General features: G+C 41.7%; 1 protein-coding gene across 1 annotated transcript in view; it reads left to right on the plus strand.

Annotated features, from left to right (window-relative positions):
• Positions 1 to 18,480, plus strand: part of LOC110500328 (calcium/calmodulin-dependent protein kinase type 1D) — a 57,664-nt gene that overhangs the window by 23,019 nt on the left and 16,165 nt on the right. The window contains exons 2-6 of the mRNA XM_036959770.1: positions 5,699 to 5,830; positions 10,484 to 10,558; positions 13,507 to 13,645; positions 14,241 to 14,367; positions 15,730 to 15,805. Coding sequence (XP_036815665.1) covers positions 5,699 to 5,830; positions 10,484 to 10,558; positions 13,507 to 13,645; positions 14,241 to 14,367; positions 15,730 to 15,805 — 549 coding nt within the window. The remainder of the gene's footprint in view (positions 1 to 5,698; positions 5,831 to 10,483; positions 10,559 to 13,506; positions 13,646 to 14,240; positions 14,368 to 15,729; positions 15,806 to 18,480) is intronic.

Consider the following 18,480-nt stretch of genomic DNA (forward strand, 5'->3'; position numbering starts at 1 on the left):
GTAATAGACCATGGAGCTGATTATATACTGTAATAGACAATGGAGCTGATTATATACTGTAATAGACCATGGAGCTGATTATATACTGTAATAGACAATGGAGCTGATTATATACTGTAATAGACCATGGAGCTGATTATATACTGTAATAGACCATGGAGCTGATTATATACTGTAATAGACAATGGAGCTGATTATATACTGTAATAGACCATGGAGCTGATTATATACTGTAATAGACCATGGAGCTGATTATATACTGTAATAGACAATGGAGCTGATTATATACTGTAATAGACCATGGAGCTGATTATATACTGTAATAGACCATGGAGCTGATTATATACTGTAATAGACCATGGAGCTGATTATATACTGTCGTGTCTATGGCTATGCCAGATTAAGTGATATGACGTGCTATTCTATAAAATAATTTCTCTGTAATTCATATTACCTGATTAAGCTAATCAGGTGAATGTAATTAACTAGAAAGTTGGGGCACCATGAAATAATGTTTATAGAGCTGTTATCTTCCGAATAAACTCTTAAAGACCTGGTAATCTTTTACATCAATAGCAGTCAATATTTAATCGTCACCTTGTTTAGTCTAATCTGAAAGTTGTAAATTCTTGGTTATCTTCACGAACCCTGGCTAACAAGTTGAATCAGCAATACAAAATTTGGTTGAATTATTTATTTACTAAATACCTAAATAATTACACAGAATTACATATACACAGAATGTATCATACATTGATTACAAATTATGTCATAAAGGAAAACGTCCCTAGCGGACGGAATAGATATGACAGCTGTTTACCCAAAGAAAGGGGGTGGGATTTTGAATGAAAGAGCGGGAAGACTGAGGAACAAAGGGAGAAGCTATGTCTCTTTCGGGCTGTAGGCAGCTATGCTATTGTAAATACAGTATCTTATGCATTCTAAATTACCGCCCATTTGAAAAAGGAAAATGCAATAAATATTTACTCTGAGCTGCGCTTCGATCGGTTGGTGGTAGATGGGAGGCCGGGTTGTCCTTTGAAGAATGTCTGATGGTAGAATGGACCCTTGGTAGTACTGTCGTCTTGTGGTAGAATAGATACTCTGTCCGTCCTCTCCTAGCCCACGTCTACAGTTGCTGCGCTAACGCGACGGCTAGGAAGTATCACGTACTTTAGTGAATAAGAGTTCAAAGTTCATACCAAGTTGCAATGCTATATGCTCATGCTATATTCTGGCTGATATAGTCGAAATTCATCCATCCGGCGTGTAGGTCGTCACCGTCACATTGAAATTTGATGCTAATTTCGTTAGGTTCTCTAAGGTTGGCTTAGTTCTGTAGGTGGTCTTTGTCCTTTCAACACGGGGACCTCAAGTCCACACATCCTTGGAAAAGGAAGTTACATTTTCGTAACAGGGTATTTATAGGTTTGGGAGAGAGGGGCGTGTTTCATAGTTTACAACCACTGTCTGTTCACATGGGCGGAGCCACTGAGTTGGCAGAGTTTACAACCACTGTCTGTTCACATTGGCGGGGCCACTGAGTTGGCAGAGTTTACAACCAATGTCTGTTCACATGGGCGGGGCCACTGAGTTGGCAGAGTTTACTCTATGAGAAACCGTTCTTTCATTAAGAAGCTAAATTACATTTAATCTTTTCACAAATAGTTTCATATTTAAACATTTAAATTGCACAACAATTCCATGTGAATCTGATAACTAGAATGCGTAGATTTTCCAAGATACAGTTTATGTCGTCCTATCATCAGTAATCATGTCTCAGACGCCAACTGATCTGACATCATATTAATTAAGTACCAACACATATTTTAAACTGGTTGGATTTCCGAAATATGGTTCCGTTTCCCAACTTTTGATGTCACCAGACTCTCTCGCAATGTTAACAAAGTGATTTTCAATAGTCACATCGCTATAGTCACATCGGAGTAGAGAGAGGAAAAAGGGGAACGTTTTTATGGGGTTCATAAACCTCCCCCCTCAGGCCAACGTCATGACAATACTGTAATAGACCCTAGAGCTGATTACATACTGTCATAGACAATGGAGCTGATTATATACTGTAATAGACAATGGAGCTGATTACATTCACTATATACTGTAATAGACAATGGAGCTGATTATATACTGTCATAGACAATGGAGCTGATTACATACTGTCATAGACAATGGAGCTGATTACATACTGTAATAGACAATGGAGCTGATTACATACTGTAATAGACAATGGAGCTGATTACATACTGTCATAGACAATGGAGCTGATTATATACTGTAATAGACAATGGAGCTGATTACATTCACTATATACTGTAATAGACAATGGAGCTGATTACATTCACTATATACTGTCATAGACAATGGAGCTGATTATATACTGTAATAGACAATGGAGCTGATTATATACTGTAATAGACAATGGAGCTGATTACATTCACTATATACTGTAATAGACAATGGAGCTGATTACATACTGTCATAGACAATGGAGCTGATTACATTCACTATATACCGTAATAACACATTTTTGCTGTGTGGTGAAGGAGAATATAATGACATAACATTAAAGAGAGGATAGAAAAGAAGGGTAGCGTATAGGAGGGAGAAAGAGCAAGGGATAGACAAAGAGCAAGGGAGAGGAAAGATATTGAGGGATAAGAATGGTGGTGTAGCCCTCTCCAACATTCATTAAGGTGGACTGAGCATGTACATGGTAGCATAGCAACAGCTACAGACTGTTGGGGCAAATATTCCCGTAATTCCACATTGGATTTTTGTTAAGTTTTAACGAATGGAGCCAGATGCCTGAAGAGGTTTAAAGACAATGCTATTTAAAGACAATGCTATTTAAAAAGACAATACTATTTAAAAAGACAATACTATTTATAGACAATGCTATTTAAAGACAATGCTATTTAAAGACAATGCTATTTAAAAAGACAATACTATTTAAAAAGACAATACTATTTAAAAAGACAATACTATTTATAGACAATGCTATTTAAAGACAATGCTATTTAAAAAGACAATAATATTTATAGACAATGCTATTTAAAGACAATGCTATTTAAAAAGACAATAATATTTATAGACAATGCTATTTAAAGACAGTGCTATTTTAAAAGACAATGCTATTTAAAGACAATGCTATTTAAAAAGACAATAATATTTATAGACAATGCTATTTAAAGACAATGCTATTTAAAAAGACAATAATATTTATAGACAATGCTATTTAAAGACAGTGCTATTTTAAAAGACAATGCTATTTAAAGACAATGCCATTTAAAAAGACAATACTATTTATAGACAAATACCAAATACTAATTGAGTGTATGTAAAATTCCCCCAATTTAGTGTGGGAAGCTTGTGGAAGGCTACCCGAAACGTTTGACCCACGTTAAACAATTTAAAGGCAATGCTACCAAATACTAATTGAGTGTATGTAAACTTCTGACCCACAGGGAATATGATGAAAGAAATAAAAGCTGAAATAAATCATTCTCTCTACTATTAGAGACATACATGGACACACATGCTTTGTTTAATGCCAGTGGCAGGTCATTGGTAAACATAGAAAAGAGTAGAGTGCCTAGAGAGATGCCCTGCGGTACGCCACACTTTACATGTTTGACATTAGAGAAGCTTCCGTTAAATAAAATATTTTGAGTTCTATTAGATAGATAGCTCTGAATCCACGATATGGCAGAGGAATGATTTGTACCAAATACAATGCTCTTAGTTTTAGAGATGTTCAGGACCAGTTTATTGCTGGCCACCCATTCCAAAACAGACTGCAACTATTTGTTAAGGGTTTTAGTGACTTCATTAGCTGTGTTTGCTGATGTGTATATGGTTGAATCATGAGCATACATGGACACACATGCTTTGTTTAATGCCAGTGGCAGGTCATTGGTAAACATAGAAAAGAGTAGAGTGCCTAGAGAGCTGCCCTGCGGTACGCCAAACTTTACATGTTTGACATTAGAGAAGCTTCCGTTAAATAAAATCTTTTGAGTTCTATTAGATAGATAGCTTGGTTGAAAAGCCATAGCACTTAAGGTTTTCTCAACCAAAGGTTATGGTCAATAATATCAATGGCTGAAATCTAACAGTACAGCTTCCACAATCTTCTTATTGTCAATTTCTTTCAACCAATCATCATTCACTTTTGCCAGTGCAGAACATGTTGAGTGCCCTTCTCTATAAGCATGCTGAAAGTCTGTTGTTCATTTGTTTACAGAGAAATAACAGTTTGCTAAGAGCTGGTAGCAAGCATATAGGTCTGCTGTTAGAACCAGTAAAGGCCGCTTTACCACTCTTGGGTAGTGGAATTACTTTGGCTTCCCTCCAGGCCTGAGAACAAAGACTTTCCTCTAGGCTCAGATTAAAAATATGACAGATAGGAGTGGCTATAGTCAGCTACCATCCTCAGTAGCTTTCCATCTAAGTTGTCAATGCCAGAAGGTTTGTCATTATTGATCGTCAACAATCATTTTTCCACCTCTCCCACACTAACTTCACAAAATTCAAACTTGCAACTGCTTTTCTTCCATTATTAGTTTTTTTTATACATAAATATAATTGCTCACTGTTTGTCGTGGGCATTTCCTGCCTAAGTTTGTCCACTTTGCCAATGAAGTAATCATTAAAGTAAATGGCAACATCAAATGGTTTCAAATCAAATCAAATCAAAGAGTTGAATTTGTCTTTCTGCTCATACTTTTATTAAAAGTACTGCAAAGTTCTTTTCCATCGTTCTTTATAACATTGATCTTGGCTTCATAATAAAGTTTCTTCTTGTTTTTGTTGAGTTTAGTCACATCACTTCTGCATTTGCAGTAAGTCAGCCAGTCAGATGTGCAGCCAGACAGTTTTTCAATTCCTCATCAGTCCATGGAGCCTTAACAGTTCTAACAGTCAGCTTCAAAGTATGTTAGTCTACTCTACAGTAAATATGTACAGTATGTTAGTCTACTTTAATGTAAATATGTACAGTATCATGTTAGTCTGTTCTACAGTAAATATTCATAGTATAATGTTAGTCTATTCTACAGTAAGTTTCACAGTATAATGTTAGTCTATTCTACAGTAAATATGTACAGTATAATGTTAGTCTGTTACACAGTAAATATTCACAGTATAATGTTAGTCTATTCTACAGTACATATTCACAGTATAATGTTAGTCTGTTCTACAGTAAATATGTACATTGTAAAGTTAGTCTAGTCTACAGTAAATATTTACACTGTGATGTTAACATATTCTACACTGTCTTTCTCTGGATGCTCTCTACAATACATTTATGTCAATACTCTCTGTTTGTGCTTTGTGCAAAATTAACCAATTTACTTTCTTATTCCTTCCTTCCCTCTCTTTTTCTCTCTCTCTCTCTCTCTGTATCTCTCTCGCTCTTTCTCTCTCTATATATATCTCTCTCTCCCTCTGTCTGTCTCTCTCTCCTCTGTCTGTCTGTCTGTCTGTCTGTCTGTCTGTCTGTCTGTCTGTCTGTCTGTCTGTCTGTCTGTCTGTCTATCTCTCTCTCTCTCTCTATGTCTCTCTCTCTATGTCTCTCTATGTCTCTCTCTCTATGTCTCTCTCTCTCTCTCTCTCTCTCTCTCTCTCTCTCTCTCTCTCTCTCTCTCTCTCTCTCTCTCTCTCTCTCTCTCTCGCTCCACAGTGGTGCATTCTCGGAAGTGGTAATGGCCAGGGAGAAGACCACAGGGAAGATGGTTGCAGTGAAGTGTATCCCTAAGAAAGCACTGAAGGGGAAGGAGACCAGCATCGAGAACGAAATCGCCGTGCTAAGGAAGTAGGTACCAGAGGGGTGGGGTAACTCTGCCTCTTGGAGAATCATATGCAGTGTCTCAAATACCGACCTGTTCCGTCCTGTTGCTATGCTCCTTCCCTGTGACTCTTCAACTGTATCTATCTAGTAAAAAGAACATCTGAAAAATGTAGGTACCATAACACAAAAACACTGCACTTCACAGTATGGGTCTTACTGTATGAAACCCAACCCTCCCAAAATGTCACAACGCCTGTACTAGATATCATCTCTGTGCAGGTTGATTCATACCTTGGACTTCCCTTCCCCTCCATATCTGGCTTACCAACCGCTGGTCAATAAGAGGTTTTTTTTCAGCAGTCATTCATATCCAAAGCGTCTTTACAAGTTGAGTCACGTACATGGACTAGAGTGAGTCAAAGCAACTTACACCTTCACCAGCCGTTGTGGTGCCAATGCCAGTTCTAGTTATGTGTTACTCATTCAGTCATATACAGTAGCTCCACTCTGTCCGAGTAGCTCCACTCTGTCAATAGAGAACACATGACTTGATGTGAGCATGCAGGTGAGGACGGCACTAGCTCTCTCCATCCACCCCCCCCCCCCCCCCCCCCCCCCCCCGAGTTCATGGGTAATTCTCCTCAGAGCCTGGGGTTATCCATCAGTCACTCTTGATGAGAATTTGGTTGCTGTTGGGCGGAGTAAGTTGCTTGGTTACGATTGCCTTCTTTAGATTCTGCTGCCCTTTCTATTTCTCTCTCTCCCTGTCTCTTTCTCTCCATCTATCTCTCCCTTTCTCTCTGTCTCTTTCTCTTGTCTCTCTCTCTCCATCTCTCCCTTTCTCCTTGTCTCTTTCTCTCCATCTCTCTCTCCGTCTCTCTTTCTCTGTCTCTCCTTCTCCGTCTCTCTTTCTCTGTCTCTCTTTCTCTCCTTCTCTCTTTCTCTCCATCTCTCTCTCCCTGTCTCTTTCTCTCCATCTATCTCTCCCTTTCTCCTTGTCTCTTTCTCTCCATCTCTCTCTCCGTCTCTCTTTCTCTGTCTCTCCTTCTCCGTCTCTCTTTCTCTGTCTCTCTTTCTCTCCTTCTCTCTTTCTCTCCATGTCTCTCTCTTCTGTCGCTCTCTCTCTCTTTCTCTTGTCTCTCTCTCTCTTCCATTTCTCTTTCTCTCTGTCTCTCTCTCTCTGTCTCTCTCTCGCCGTCTCTCCCTCTACGTCTCTCTCTCCATCTCTCTTTCTCTCCGTCTCTCCATCTCTCTCTCCGTCTCTCTTTCTGTCTCTCTTTCTCTCCTCTCTCTCACTGTCTCTCTCTCTCTTCTTTCTCTCTGTCTTTCTGTCCCTCTCTCTCTCCGTCTCTCTCTCTCTCATCCGTTTTGTATTTCTCGATGCTTTATCCCAGCACCCTGAAGCAGCAACATTGTGTGTAGGTTTCACACACACACACACACACACACACACACACACACACACACACACACACACACACACACACACACACACACACACACCCCTCCTCCTCCTCCCCCTCCTTCACCCACCTGTCTCTCTAAACAAGGCCCATCATTAGTTACGTCCTCGTTTCCATGGCGTTTTAGTGTTCACCCACACCCTGTTGCTTGGACACCAGCTCTCTCCCACCTCACTCTTTGTTTCAAGCGTCTGCTTCAGGGTCATGTTCATGAAAGCATATTGTAGCAAAATGATTTGCAACGAAAAACCCACTGAAATCCATTGTTTCTTATTGGACAAGTTCAAATAGTACCTCCCTGTTTCATTCCATTCCATGGACCGTTTTCTTCTGTTTCGTGCCTACTGAACAGGACCCTGGTGCTTGTTGTGCTGGTTAACCATGACAGGGCTACCATTACACTGCATGAGTCACTCGCTGATGATTAGTAGGAACGTTGAGTGGGTTTCTTTGGCTGCCTATGGCCCATAGGGAAAAGGGTGCCAACTAACAATGACTCGATAATTAATTCCTTCTGCTATAAAGTCTAAAAGTTATGGGAATAGTTAGAAAACTGTCTGTCAGACATTTTACAATGTAAGTTTACTTTTAATCTGTCTGCATATTTCACGACATGGCAAATGGGTGTGTGTTGAGATACCCAATGGATTGGACAATATTATTTTTGTCACTTATATTGAAGAAGTTAGTTTTTATTTTACCTTTATTTAACTAGGCAAGTCAGTTAAAGAACAAATTCTTATTTTCAATGACGGCCTAGGAACAGTGTTCGGGGATTTGAACTTACAACCTTCTGGTTACTAGTCCAACGCTCTAACCACTAGGCTACCCTGCAGACCCCACTTAAATAGTGGAGGTCAAGTAATACTCCAACGTTAAGAGAATGGAAGAACCAAATGCTTTATTATTTAAATATTGGAAAGAAGACAGACAAACAACATAACACAATCTGAAGTCATATGGGTCAGAGCCCTACAAGCATTAGGGGGGTGGCACACGTCTCTGCTTCTGGGTCTGTAGTATTGGGATGTGTGACTGTAGGACACAGAGAGAGAGACTTGGCCACAACTTTAACACAGCAAAAAGTTGAATAATGAAACAGTATTTCTGTAAATCCAGACAGTTGGGTGTTCGGTGGGAAATCAAAAAACAATCCCGTGGAATTCGTTAATAATTTGTAATGTAACTAAAGATGGTAGGACAACATAACTGTATCTCTTAATGTATATATCTCCCAGTTGTCAGGGTCACATCCAGATGTGGGGGAACAGATTAAATATGGAACTATTTATGAGAATAGAGATGTAATGTGATGTTAGGGGAACATGTGATGTTAGGGGAACATGTGATGTTAGGGGAACATGTGATGTTAGGGGAACATGTGATGTTAGCCTTCCAAATGAAATAATTGTTTTTCATATGAAGTCTTAACCAAGTCAGTGGCCACGACCCCCATGAGCACAGACATTTACTTCAGCGTCACGGAACGCCCCTTCTTTACTCCACTCACGACTAATTATACATTTAGACCAAAACATGCCGGGTTGCTGCCGGTGTGTGAAGTGGTTCTAGCTGTGACATGAGAGCATGGAACGGTAGCTACATGTTGAAATGGTTGGCGATTTAAATAAAGACCAGTTACGTGCAGCTGAATACATTACAAACTGTTGAGACATCTACCTCTCTATAGACCAAGCACACTTAAGGCGTGAACCGGATGTTGCAAAATGGTTTAAAACTACAACTCTACCAAAGGACAAGACCAGAGAACGTGGGGGATCATCCCCACGCTGAAATGGTCAAGAAATCTACAAACTAAAGAGCCGATTATTCAGTCTGCTGCTGTTTAAGTACCTCAGTCTGGTAAACGCAACCGATTGAACGACGAATGATACTCTGAAAGATCCATTCTGGAGAACATTTCCTTGTCAAACGACCATTGGTACGTCTGACATATCCATTATAACAGACACTATCCAGAGCCCGCTGAACAAGTTAAACAACGACAAAAGACCTTGTGACTTCTGGGAAACGCAACCAGAGACTTTCCTGTCGACTCTCTCCAGCAGACTCAGTTCACAGAGAGAGACAACAAAGGCATACACTTGTAAATATGTAAAGTGCAATTTCTTTTCAAATGACTGGCTGTTCATGTTCAAAGTATTAGCATTTCCCTGAGTGTAATAATCAACTGTATGTACGTGGGTCCACTCTGAGTTTCCCTCTCTTGCGCTGTCCCCACCCCTTTCCTTTGTCTACCAAGCTGTCATATCGGTTTCGTCCACTAGGGACTTTTCTTTGTATCATGTTAGTAACCAATGTATAACCTATCCTGTGTGTGTTTATGTAATTCTGTGTGATTATTTAGTTAGTTAGTCAATAAATAATTAAGCCAATTGGTATATTGCTGATTCATAATTTATGCTAGGGTTCGTGCAGATATCCAAGGGTTTGCGACATTCAGAATAGGACTGATGAGGTGATAATACATTAATAAGTGACTGTAATCGATAAGATATGAAAATATCTGAAGAGAGTTAAATTCGGGAAATAGCAACTCTTTAAACAACATTTTCCTGTGGTGCCCCGACTTCCTAGTTAATGAATGTTTACATGATTAGTTTAATCACGTGATGATGATTACACAGATAATTTATTTGATAATATAACAGTCTTCACATTAATGAATAACCAACGTTACGACACAACATTGGGTGTGGACACAGTGGGAACATGTGGGTCTGAGGAAGTGTGATGTCATTAATGTTTGTTGAAATGTGTGTAAATGTAAAGTTGTCTGTTGTTTTTGCCTATATATGTTTTACTAAAATATGACACACAAAAAAAAGGAATAGGGGCCATTTGACCCTTAACCTCTGTCTGTACTCAAGGCTGGAGAAACGTTGAAGTAGAGGGTTCAACAGGTTCACTGTCTGCCATGTCGTCACACACATCTACTCACAATCACTTTGTAACACACACACACACGCCACTAATGAACTCGCACACAACCATTCACTCACTCACTTTGTATCACACACACACACACACACACACACACACACACACACACACACACACACACACACACACACACTTAATTCATTGTAATGAACAAAGCCATTTTGTGAAGAAATTGTGCTTTATTGTGCTGGGCATTAAAATTATGAGTTTAATAGTGAGTGAATTAAATCCACTGTTTTTCTCTCTTCAGGATAAAACATGAGAACATTGTGGCTTTGGAGGACATCTATGAGAGCCCCAACCACCTATACCTCATCATGCAGTTGTGAGTAGTACCTTCTGTCTGTCTCCGTCTGTCTGTCTGTCAGTCTGTCTCTGTCTCTGTCTGTCTGTCTGTCTGTCTGTCTGTCTGTCTGTCTGTCTGTCTGTCTGTCTGTCTGTCTGTCTGTCTCTCTGTCTCTGTCTCTGTCTCTGTGTCTGTCTGTCTCTGTGTCATATTTCTAGAAGACGTTCCAGTACTCAAGCTGTAGTAAATAAGATGTTCCAGTACTCAAGCTGTAGTTAAATAAGATGTTCCAGTACTCCAGCTGTAGTAAATAAGATGTTCCAGTACTCAAGCTGTAGTAAATAAGATGTTCCAGTACTCCAGCTGTAGTAAATAAGATGTTCCAGTACTCAAGCTGTAGTAAATAAGATGTTCCAGTACTCCAGCTGTAGTAAATAAGATGTGCCAGTACTCCAGCTGTAGTAAATAAGATGTGTCAGTACTCCAGCTGTAGTAAATAAGATGTGCCAGTACTCAAGCTGTAGTAAATAAGATGTTCCAGTACTCCAGCTGTAGTAAATAAGATGTGCCAGTACTCAAGCTGTAGTAAATAAGATGTTCCAGTACTCCAGCTGTAGTAAATAAGATGTGCCAGTACTCCAGCTGTAGTAAATAAGATGTGCCAGTACTCAAGCTGTAGTAAATAAGATGTTCCGGTACTCCAGCTGTAGTAAATAAGATGTTCCAGTACTCCAGCTGTAGTAAATAAGATGTGCCAGTACTCCAGCTGTAGTAAATAAGATGTGCCAGTACTCAAGCTATAGTTAAATAAGATGTTCCGGTACTCCAGCTGTAGTAAATAAGATGTTCCAGTACTCCAGCTGTAGTAAATAAGATGTTCCAGTACTCCAGCTGTAGTAAATAAGATGTTCCGGTACTCCAGCTGTAGTAAATAAGATGTTCCAGTACTCAACTGTAGTTAAATAAGATGTTCCGGTACTCCAGCTGTAGTAAATAAGATGTTCCGGTACTCCAGCTGTAGTAAATAAGATGTTCCAGTACTCAAGCTGTAGTAAATAAGATGTGCCAGTACTCCAGCTGTAGTAAATAAGATGTGCCAGTACTCCAGCTGTAGTAAATAAGATGTTCCAGTACTCAAGCTGTAGTAAATAAGATGTGCCAGTACTCCAGCTGTAGTAAATAAGATGTTCCGGTACTCCAGCTGTAGTAAATAAGATGTGCCAGTACTCCAATGTAGTAAATAAGATGTGCCAGTACTCCAGCTGTAGTTAAATAAGATGTGCCAGTACTCCAGCTGTAGTAAATAAGATGTGCCAGTACTCCAGCTGTAGTAAATAAGATGTTCCAGTACTCCAGCTGTAGTAAATAAGATGTTCCAGTACTCCAGCTGTAGTTAAATAAGATGTTCCGGTACTCCAGCTGTAGTAAATAAGATGTGCCAGTACTCTGTATCAGTGTGTGCACTGGAGCAATTCGGTCACTTGGATAATGTATCATGTTTTGCAGCTGTAAGAGTTTGGCCTTGGCTCTAAGCCATAGAGTTGCTTTTATGCTTCCTTTATATGTCATTGTTTCTGTAACACTGTAGCAAACACAGCGAAAAGATGGACTCTAGGGCCGGTTTCCCTAGACATAGATTTAGCCTTGACTGAAAAGCATGCTTAAAGGAGAAATGTCAATTGAAATAGCCTATTAATCCAGGACTAGACGTAAGTGTTTGGGAAACCAGACCTAAGTGAAGGTTAATTCAGTCCTCTCTCCCCTCAGAGTGACCTGTTTGACTCAATGACTGTATATATAGAGTGACAAGGACATCGATCACGTGACACGATTCATTCCTATGTGAGCATTCAATGGTGCATTGAAGCCAAATGAAGTTGGTTAAGATGGAGTCTCATGGAGACATAACACTCCAGGAAGTGACATTGCAGGCTAGCTCGGTGTTGCCCCCGCCAGAACATTCATACTTTTTGAGCATCGGGGAGCTGTCATTCATGTCCAATATATATTGTTGTGCACCGCACAACACGTAGTGATTCAGGGCTAATCTCTACAGCCACCTGGCTAAACTAAAACACCTCACCTCTTCTAAGATGTTGCAGTCCGTTTCCCGATGCTTGACATAGTAGCTCAGCCAAGATGGCACGAAGTAAAAAGGCTGCATCGTTTTTTTCCAACCTGCATCTCCATCCAGAATCTCCTCTTTGGGTTGAACTGGGATGTGGACATGAAGCTAGGATTAGGATTAGGGTTGAGGCTATGGTTAGGGTTGAGGCTAGGGTTAGAGTTGAGGTTGAGGCTAGGGTTAGGGTTGAGGTTAGGGTTGAGGTTAGGGTTAGGGTTGAGGCTAGGGTTAGAGTTGAGGTTGAGGCTAGGGTTAGGGTTGAGGTTAGGGTTGAGGCTAGGGTTAGGGTTGAGGCTAGGGTTGAGGTTAGGGTTGAGGCTAAGATTAGGGTTGAGGCTAGGGTTAGGGTTGAGGTTGAGGCTAGGGTTAGGGTTGAGGCTATGATTAGGGTTAGGGTTGAGGTTGAGGCTAGGGTTAGGGTTGAGGCTATGATTAGGGTTAGGGTTGAGGTTGAGGCTAGGGTTAGGGTTGAGATTGAGGCTAGGGTTAGGGTTGAGGCTAGGGTTAGGGTTGAGGCTAGGGTTAGGGTTGATGCTAGGATTAGGGTTGAGGCTAGGGTTAGGGTTGAGGTTGAGGCTAGGGTTAGGGTTGAGGTTGAGGCTAGGGTTAGGGTTGAGGCTAGGGTTAGGTTTGAGGCTAGGGTTGAGATTGAGGCTAGGGTTAGGGTTGAGGCTAGGGTTAGGGTTGAGATTGAGGCTAGGGTTAGGGTTGAGGTTAGGGTTGAGGTTGAGTTTAGGGTTGAGGTTGAGGCTAGGGTTAGGGTTGAGGTTGAGTTTAGGGTTGAGGTTCAGGCTAGGGTTGTGGTTGAGGGTTAGAGTTACAGTTGGTTAGGGTTGATTCAGTTCTTGTGTCTCTGTCTCAGGGTGTCTGGGGGTGAGTTGTTTGACCGCATCGTAGAGAAGGGCTTCTACACAGAGATGGATGCCAGCAGACTCATTAAACAGGTGTTGAATGCTGTCAACTACCTCCACGACATGGGCATCGTACACAGAGACCTCAAGGTACGAATACACACGCGCACACACACACGCACACACGCACACACGCACACACACACACACACACACACACACAGTCACCTACCTCCACGACATGGGCATCGTACACAGAGACCTCAAGGTATGAATACACACGCGCACACACACACGCACACACACACGCACACGCACACACACACACGCACACACACACGCACACACACACACACACACACACACACACACACACACACACACACACACACACACACACAGTCACCTACCTCCACGCTATGGGTATTGTACACAGAGACATCAAGGTACGGACATGCACTCGCACACAATCTCTTTCTTTATCTCTCTCTCTCTCTCTCTCTCTCTCTCTCTCCCTCTCTCTCTCTCTCTCTCTCCCCCTCTCTCTCTCTCTCTCTCTCTCCCCCCCCCTCTCTCTCTCTCTCTCTCTCTATCTCCCCCTCTCTCTCTCTCTCTCTCTCTCTCTCTCTCTCTCTCTCTCTCTCTTCCTCTCTCTCTCTCTCTCTCTCACCAACAGGAATACTCAGGAAGCGTTTAATGATATATTTTTTCCATACATGTGTTGTTGATGTGCTTCCTCTGTCAGCCAGAGAACCTTCTCTACTACAACCCCCATGATGAGGCTAAGATCATGATCAGTGACTTTGGTCTGTCTAAGATGGAGGGGACAGGAGACGTGATGGCTACAGCCTGTGGAACACCAGGATATGTGGGTGAGGAGGCTCTCTGGTTGCAAGGGTGTAACTTTGTGTTGCAAATTGTGGGGTGCCCCCCCCAGGAGATTTTATTTTGAAGAAATATCTGTGAAATTGTTGTTTCTGGTGAATTCTGGGCTACAACTGAATAATGACTGTATTACTTTAAACTGTGAGTTTGTCTCTTAACAGTTCAGATAGTAACCATGTTTGGCAATTATTTTGGAGAACGTCTATGAGAACGTCAGTTCTGGGGTGCATTCAGTTCGATCACATTTTTTGGTACATTTGTGTACCGAATGACACGTTTCCCCGGACCCCAGGAAGGATTAGCTGATGCCTTGGAAGCAGCTAATGGGGATTCATAAAAAAATACAAGTACTGCCTGAGATTCAGAGAAACAGCCCTTCTATAATTCTATAGCCTACTTGAAACTAGTTGTTTCAAAGTTTATAATACTACCAAAGTTATCTTTGAACTGACAAAATTGAGCCGAATATAACCGTTACCAATTATCACTCGTTTTGAGAAATGGCATTCACACATGAGATGCATATCTAGTCACTTCGTAATTAAATAATTCTTATTTGTACTTATGAATTTACCATGTGTGACTACTTATTTATTTATTACAAGTTAGCTCACAGAATGAAGGGTTTGTTAGGGAGGGAGGGAGGGAGGGAGGGAGGGAGGGAGGGAAGGAAGCTCTTGCTCCGTTCTCTTTACAAGCCTTGCACAGCTTTTTTCCCTTCACAAACCACGACCTCTGAAGACCCGGGCCAAACCAAAAGCATTATTGGCAGCGGGGGGTCCAATCATAAAATAAGGAATTGAGTAGTACTGCTTAGTCTAAAGCCACAGAAAGTCAGTAGCTATGGTGGGAAAAAATGTACTATCCATCGAATTCATCCTGGTATATTATAGGGAGGGTTATGACCCCTCTGTCCACCCTGCAAGTTACGTGCCTGTCTGGTTGTGTCCCAATTCCCCCCAGTGTACTCCTGTTGAACTCCTCCACACGCATTTAGAAGCTTTGGATTGGTGTAGGACATTCCAGGAGCTAGAGAGTGTTTCCAGCATATTTCTTACAACTGCCCTTCCCTCTTAAATCAATGAATAGTAGTGAACAAGTGCACACTACTTAGAGCAGAAGGGTACAACATGTGGAAACAAAATCTGCGTCGTTAGACAGACAGGAAGACGAACAGCTATGACGTATGGCAGTCTGAAGTAGTAGTAGTAGTAACCCAAACATTGACCTCATCTACTCGTATCTCTTTAACTCTGGCTAACCTAAACTTATTTGACCTAATTTAACCTCAGGAAACATCACCCACACAATGTTCTATATCAATCTCTACCTTATGATGTTCTCCACAGCCCCCGAGGTTCTGGCTCAGAAGCCCTACAGCAAAGCAGTGGACTGCTGGTCTATCGGAGTCATCGCTTACATTCTGTAAGTATCTTATACTGTAATGTGTAGGGTGTCCAATAAAACACCCCTGTATATTTTGATGGGTCATTGGGACAAATAATATGTTAATTGTGTTGATAATCCTCCAATCGTCTAAACCGCATGTATCTCATCATCTGTTTGAAAGTTATTGAAGTTTTTACCTCCTTTAGGATGGCCAAAATTAGGGGGACTAAATCAATGGAGGTCAGCAGGGAAAAATGGTTAAAAAAATAAATCAGGAATATTGCACATCATCGCTTCTGCTAGGCTGGATTCTGTACAAGAATTAAGGATACTGGCTACCTGACAGGCTACCTGACAGGCTCACTTTCCCGTTGAACTGATCATCTTTATTTTTAAATCAGCAGGACATAAAACAAGGTTAATGTAAATTGACAACTTATTAACATCAGAAAACGTTCATATTTTTGCCATCTCTGAAACACACTTAGATAATTCCTTTGATGATGCAGTGGGAGCTATACATGGTTATAGAATATACAGGAAAGCCAGAAATGTAAATAGGAGGTGTTGCCATGTACAGTATGTCCAGAGTCATATTCCTGTTAGGCTGAGAGAGGATCTCATGTCAGATGATATGAAAGTAATATGGATACAGGTTCATCTGCCTCACTTAAAGCCAGGTTCATCTGCCTCACCTAAAGCCAGGTTCATCTTCCTCACCTAAAGCCAGGTTCCTCTGCCTCACGTAAAGCCAGGTTCATCTGCCTCACCTAAAGCCAGGTTCCTCTGCCTCACCTAAAGCCAGGTTCCTCTGCCTCACCTAAAGCCAGGTTCATCTGCCTCACCTAAAGCCAGGTTCATCTGCCTCACCTAAAGCCAGGTTCATCTTCCTCACTTAAAGCCAGGTTCATCTGCCTCACCTAAAGCCAGGTTCATCTGCCTCACCTAAAGCCAGGTTCATCTGCCTCACTTAAAGCCAGGTTCATCTGCCTCACGTAAAGCCAGGTTCATCTGCCTCACGTAAAGCCAGGTTCATCTGCCTCACGTAAAGCCAGGTTCACCTGCCTCACGTAAAGCCAGGTTCATCTGCCTCACCTAAAGCCAGGTTCATCTGCCTCACGTAAAGCCAGGTTCATCTGCCTCACCTAAAGCCAGGTTCATCTGCCTCACCTAAAGCCTGGTTCATCTGCCTCACCTAAAGCCTGGTGCATCTGCCTCACCTAAAGCCAGGTTCATCTGCCTCACGTAAAGCCAGGTTCATCTGCCTCACGTAAAGCCAGGTTCATCTGCCTCACCTAAAGCCAGGTTCATCTGCCTCACCTAAAGCCAGGTTCATCTGCCTCACCTAAAGCCAGGTTCATCTTCCTCACTTAAAGCCAGGTTCATCTGCCTCACCTAAAGCCAGGTTCATCTTCCTCACTTAAAGCCAGGTTCATCTGCCTCACCTAAAGCCAGGTTCCTCTGCCTCACCTAAAGCCAGGTTCATCTGCCTCACCTAAAGCCAGGTTCATCTGCCTCACGTAAAGCCAGGTTCATCTGCCTCACCTAAAGCCAGGTTCATCTGCCTCACCTAAAGCCAGGTTCCTCTGCCTCACCTAAAGCCAGGTTCCTCTGCCTCACCTAAAGCCAGGTTCATCTGTCTCATCTAAAGCTGATTCTCGTAAGAAGTTTCTATAGACCACCAAAAAGTCAGTATTTGGTCTATACAGTTCCTTCAGAAAGTACTCAGACCCCTTGACTCTTTCCACATTATGTTATGTTACAGCCTTATTCTAAAATGGATTAAAAAATATATAATCCTCACCAATCGACACACAATGCCCCATAATGACAAAGTGAAAACAGATTAGTAGAAAGTTTTGCAAATTAAAAATAAATAAATAACAGAAATACCGTATTTACAAAAGTATTCAGACCCTTTGCTATGAGACTCAAAATTGAGCTCAGGTGCATCCTGTTTCCATTTATCATCCTTGAGATGTTTCTACAACTTGATTGGAGTCCACCTGTGATAAATGAAAAAGATTGGGCATGATTTGGAAAGGCATACACCTGTCTATATAAGGTCCCACAGTTGACAGTGCATGTCAGAGCAAAAACCAAACCACAGGATTGTGTTGAGGCACAGATCTGGGGAAGGGTACCAAAAAATGTCTGCAGCATTGAAGGTCCCCAAGAACACAGTGGCCTCCTTCATTCTTAAATGAAAGAAGTTTGGAACCACCAAGACTCTTCCTAGAGCTGGCCACCTGGCCAAACCGAGCAATCGGTGGAGAAGGGTCTTGGTCAGGGAGGTGACCAAGAACCTAAGGGTCACTCTGACGAAGCTCTAGAGTTCCTCTGTGGTGATGGGAGAACCTTCCAGAATGACAACCATCTCTGCAGCACTCCACCAATCAGGCCTTTATGGTAGTGACTAGACGGAAGCCAATCCTCAGTAAAAGGAACATGACAGCCCGCTTGGAGTTTGCCAAAAGGCACCTAAAGACTCTCAGACCATGAGAAACAAGATTCTCTGGTCTGATGAAGCCAAGGTTGAACTCTTTGGCCTGAATGCTAAGCGTTACGTCTGGAGGAAATCTGGCACCCCTACGGTGAAGTACGGGGGTGGCAGCATCATGCTGTGGGGATGTTTTTCAGTGCCAAGGACTGGGAGTCAGGATATAGGGAAAGATGAACGGAGCAAAGTACAGAGAGATCCTTGATGAAAA

This window comes from Oncorhynchus mykiss, chromosome 2, assembly GCF_013265735.2.
Source record: "Oncorhynchus mykiss isolate Arlee chromosome 2, USDA_OmykA_1.1, whole genome shotgun sequence".
Taxonomy (NCBI): Eukaryota; Metazoa; Chordata; class Actinopteri; order Salmoniformes; family Salmonidae; genus Oncorhynchus; species Oncorhynchus mykiss.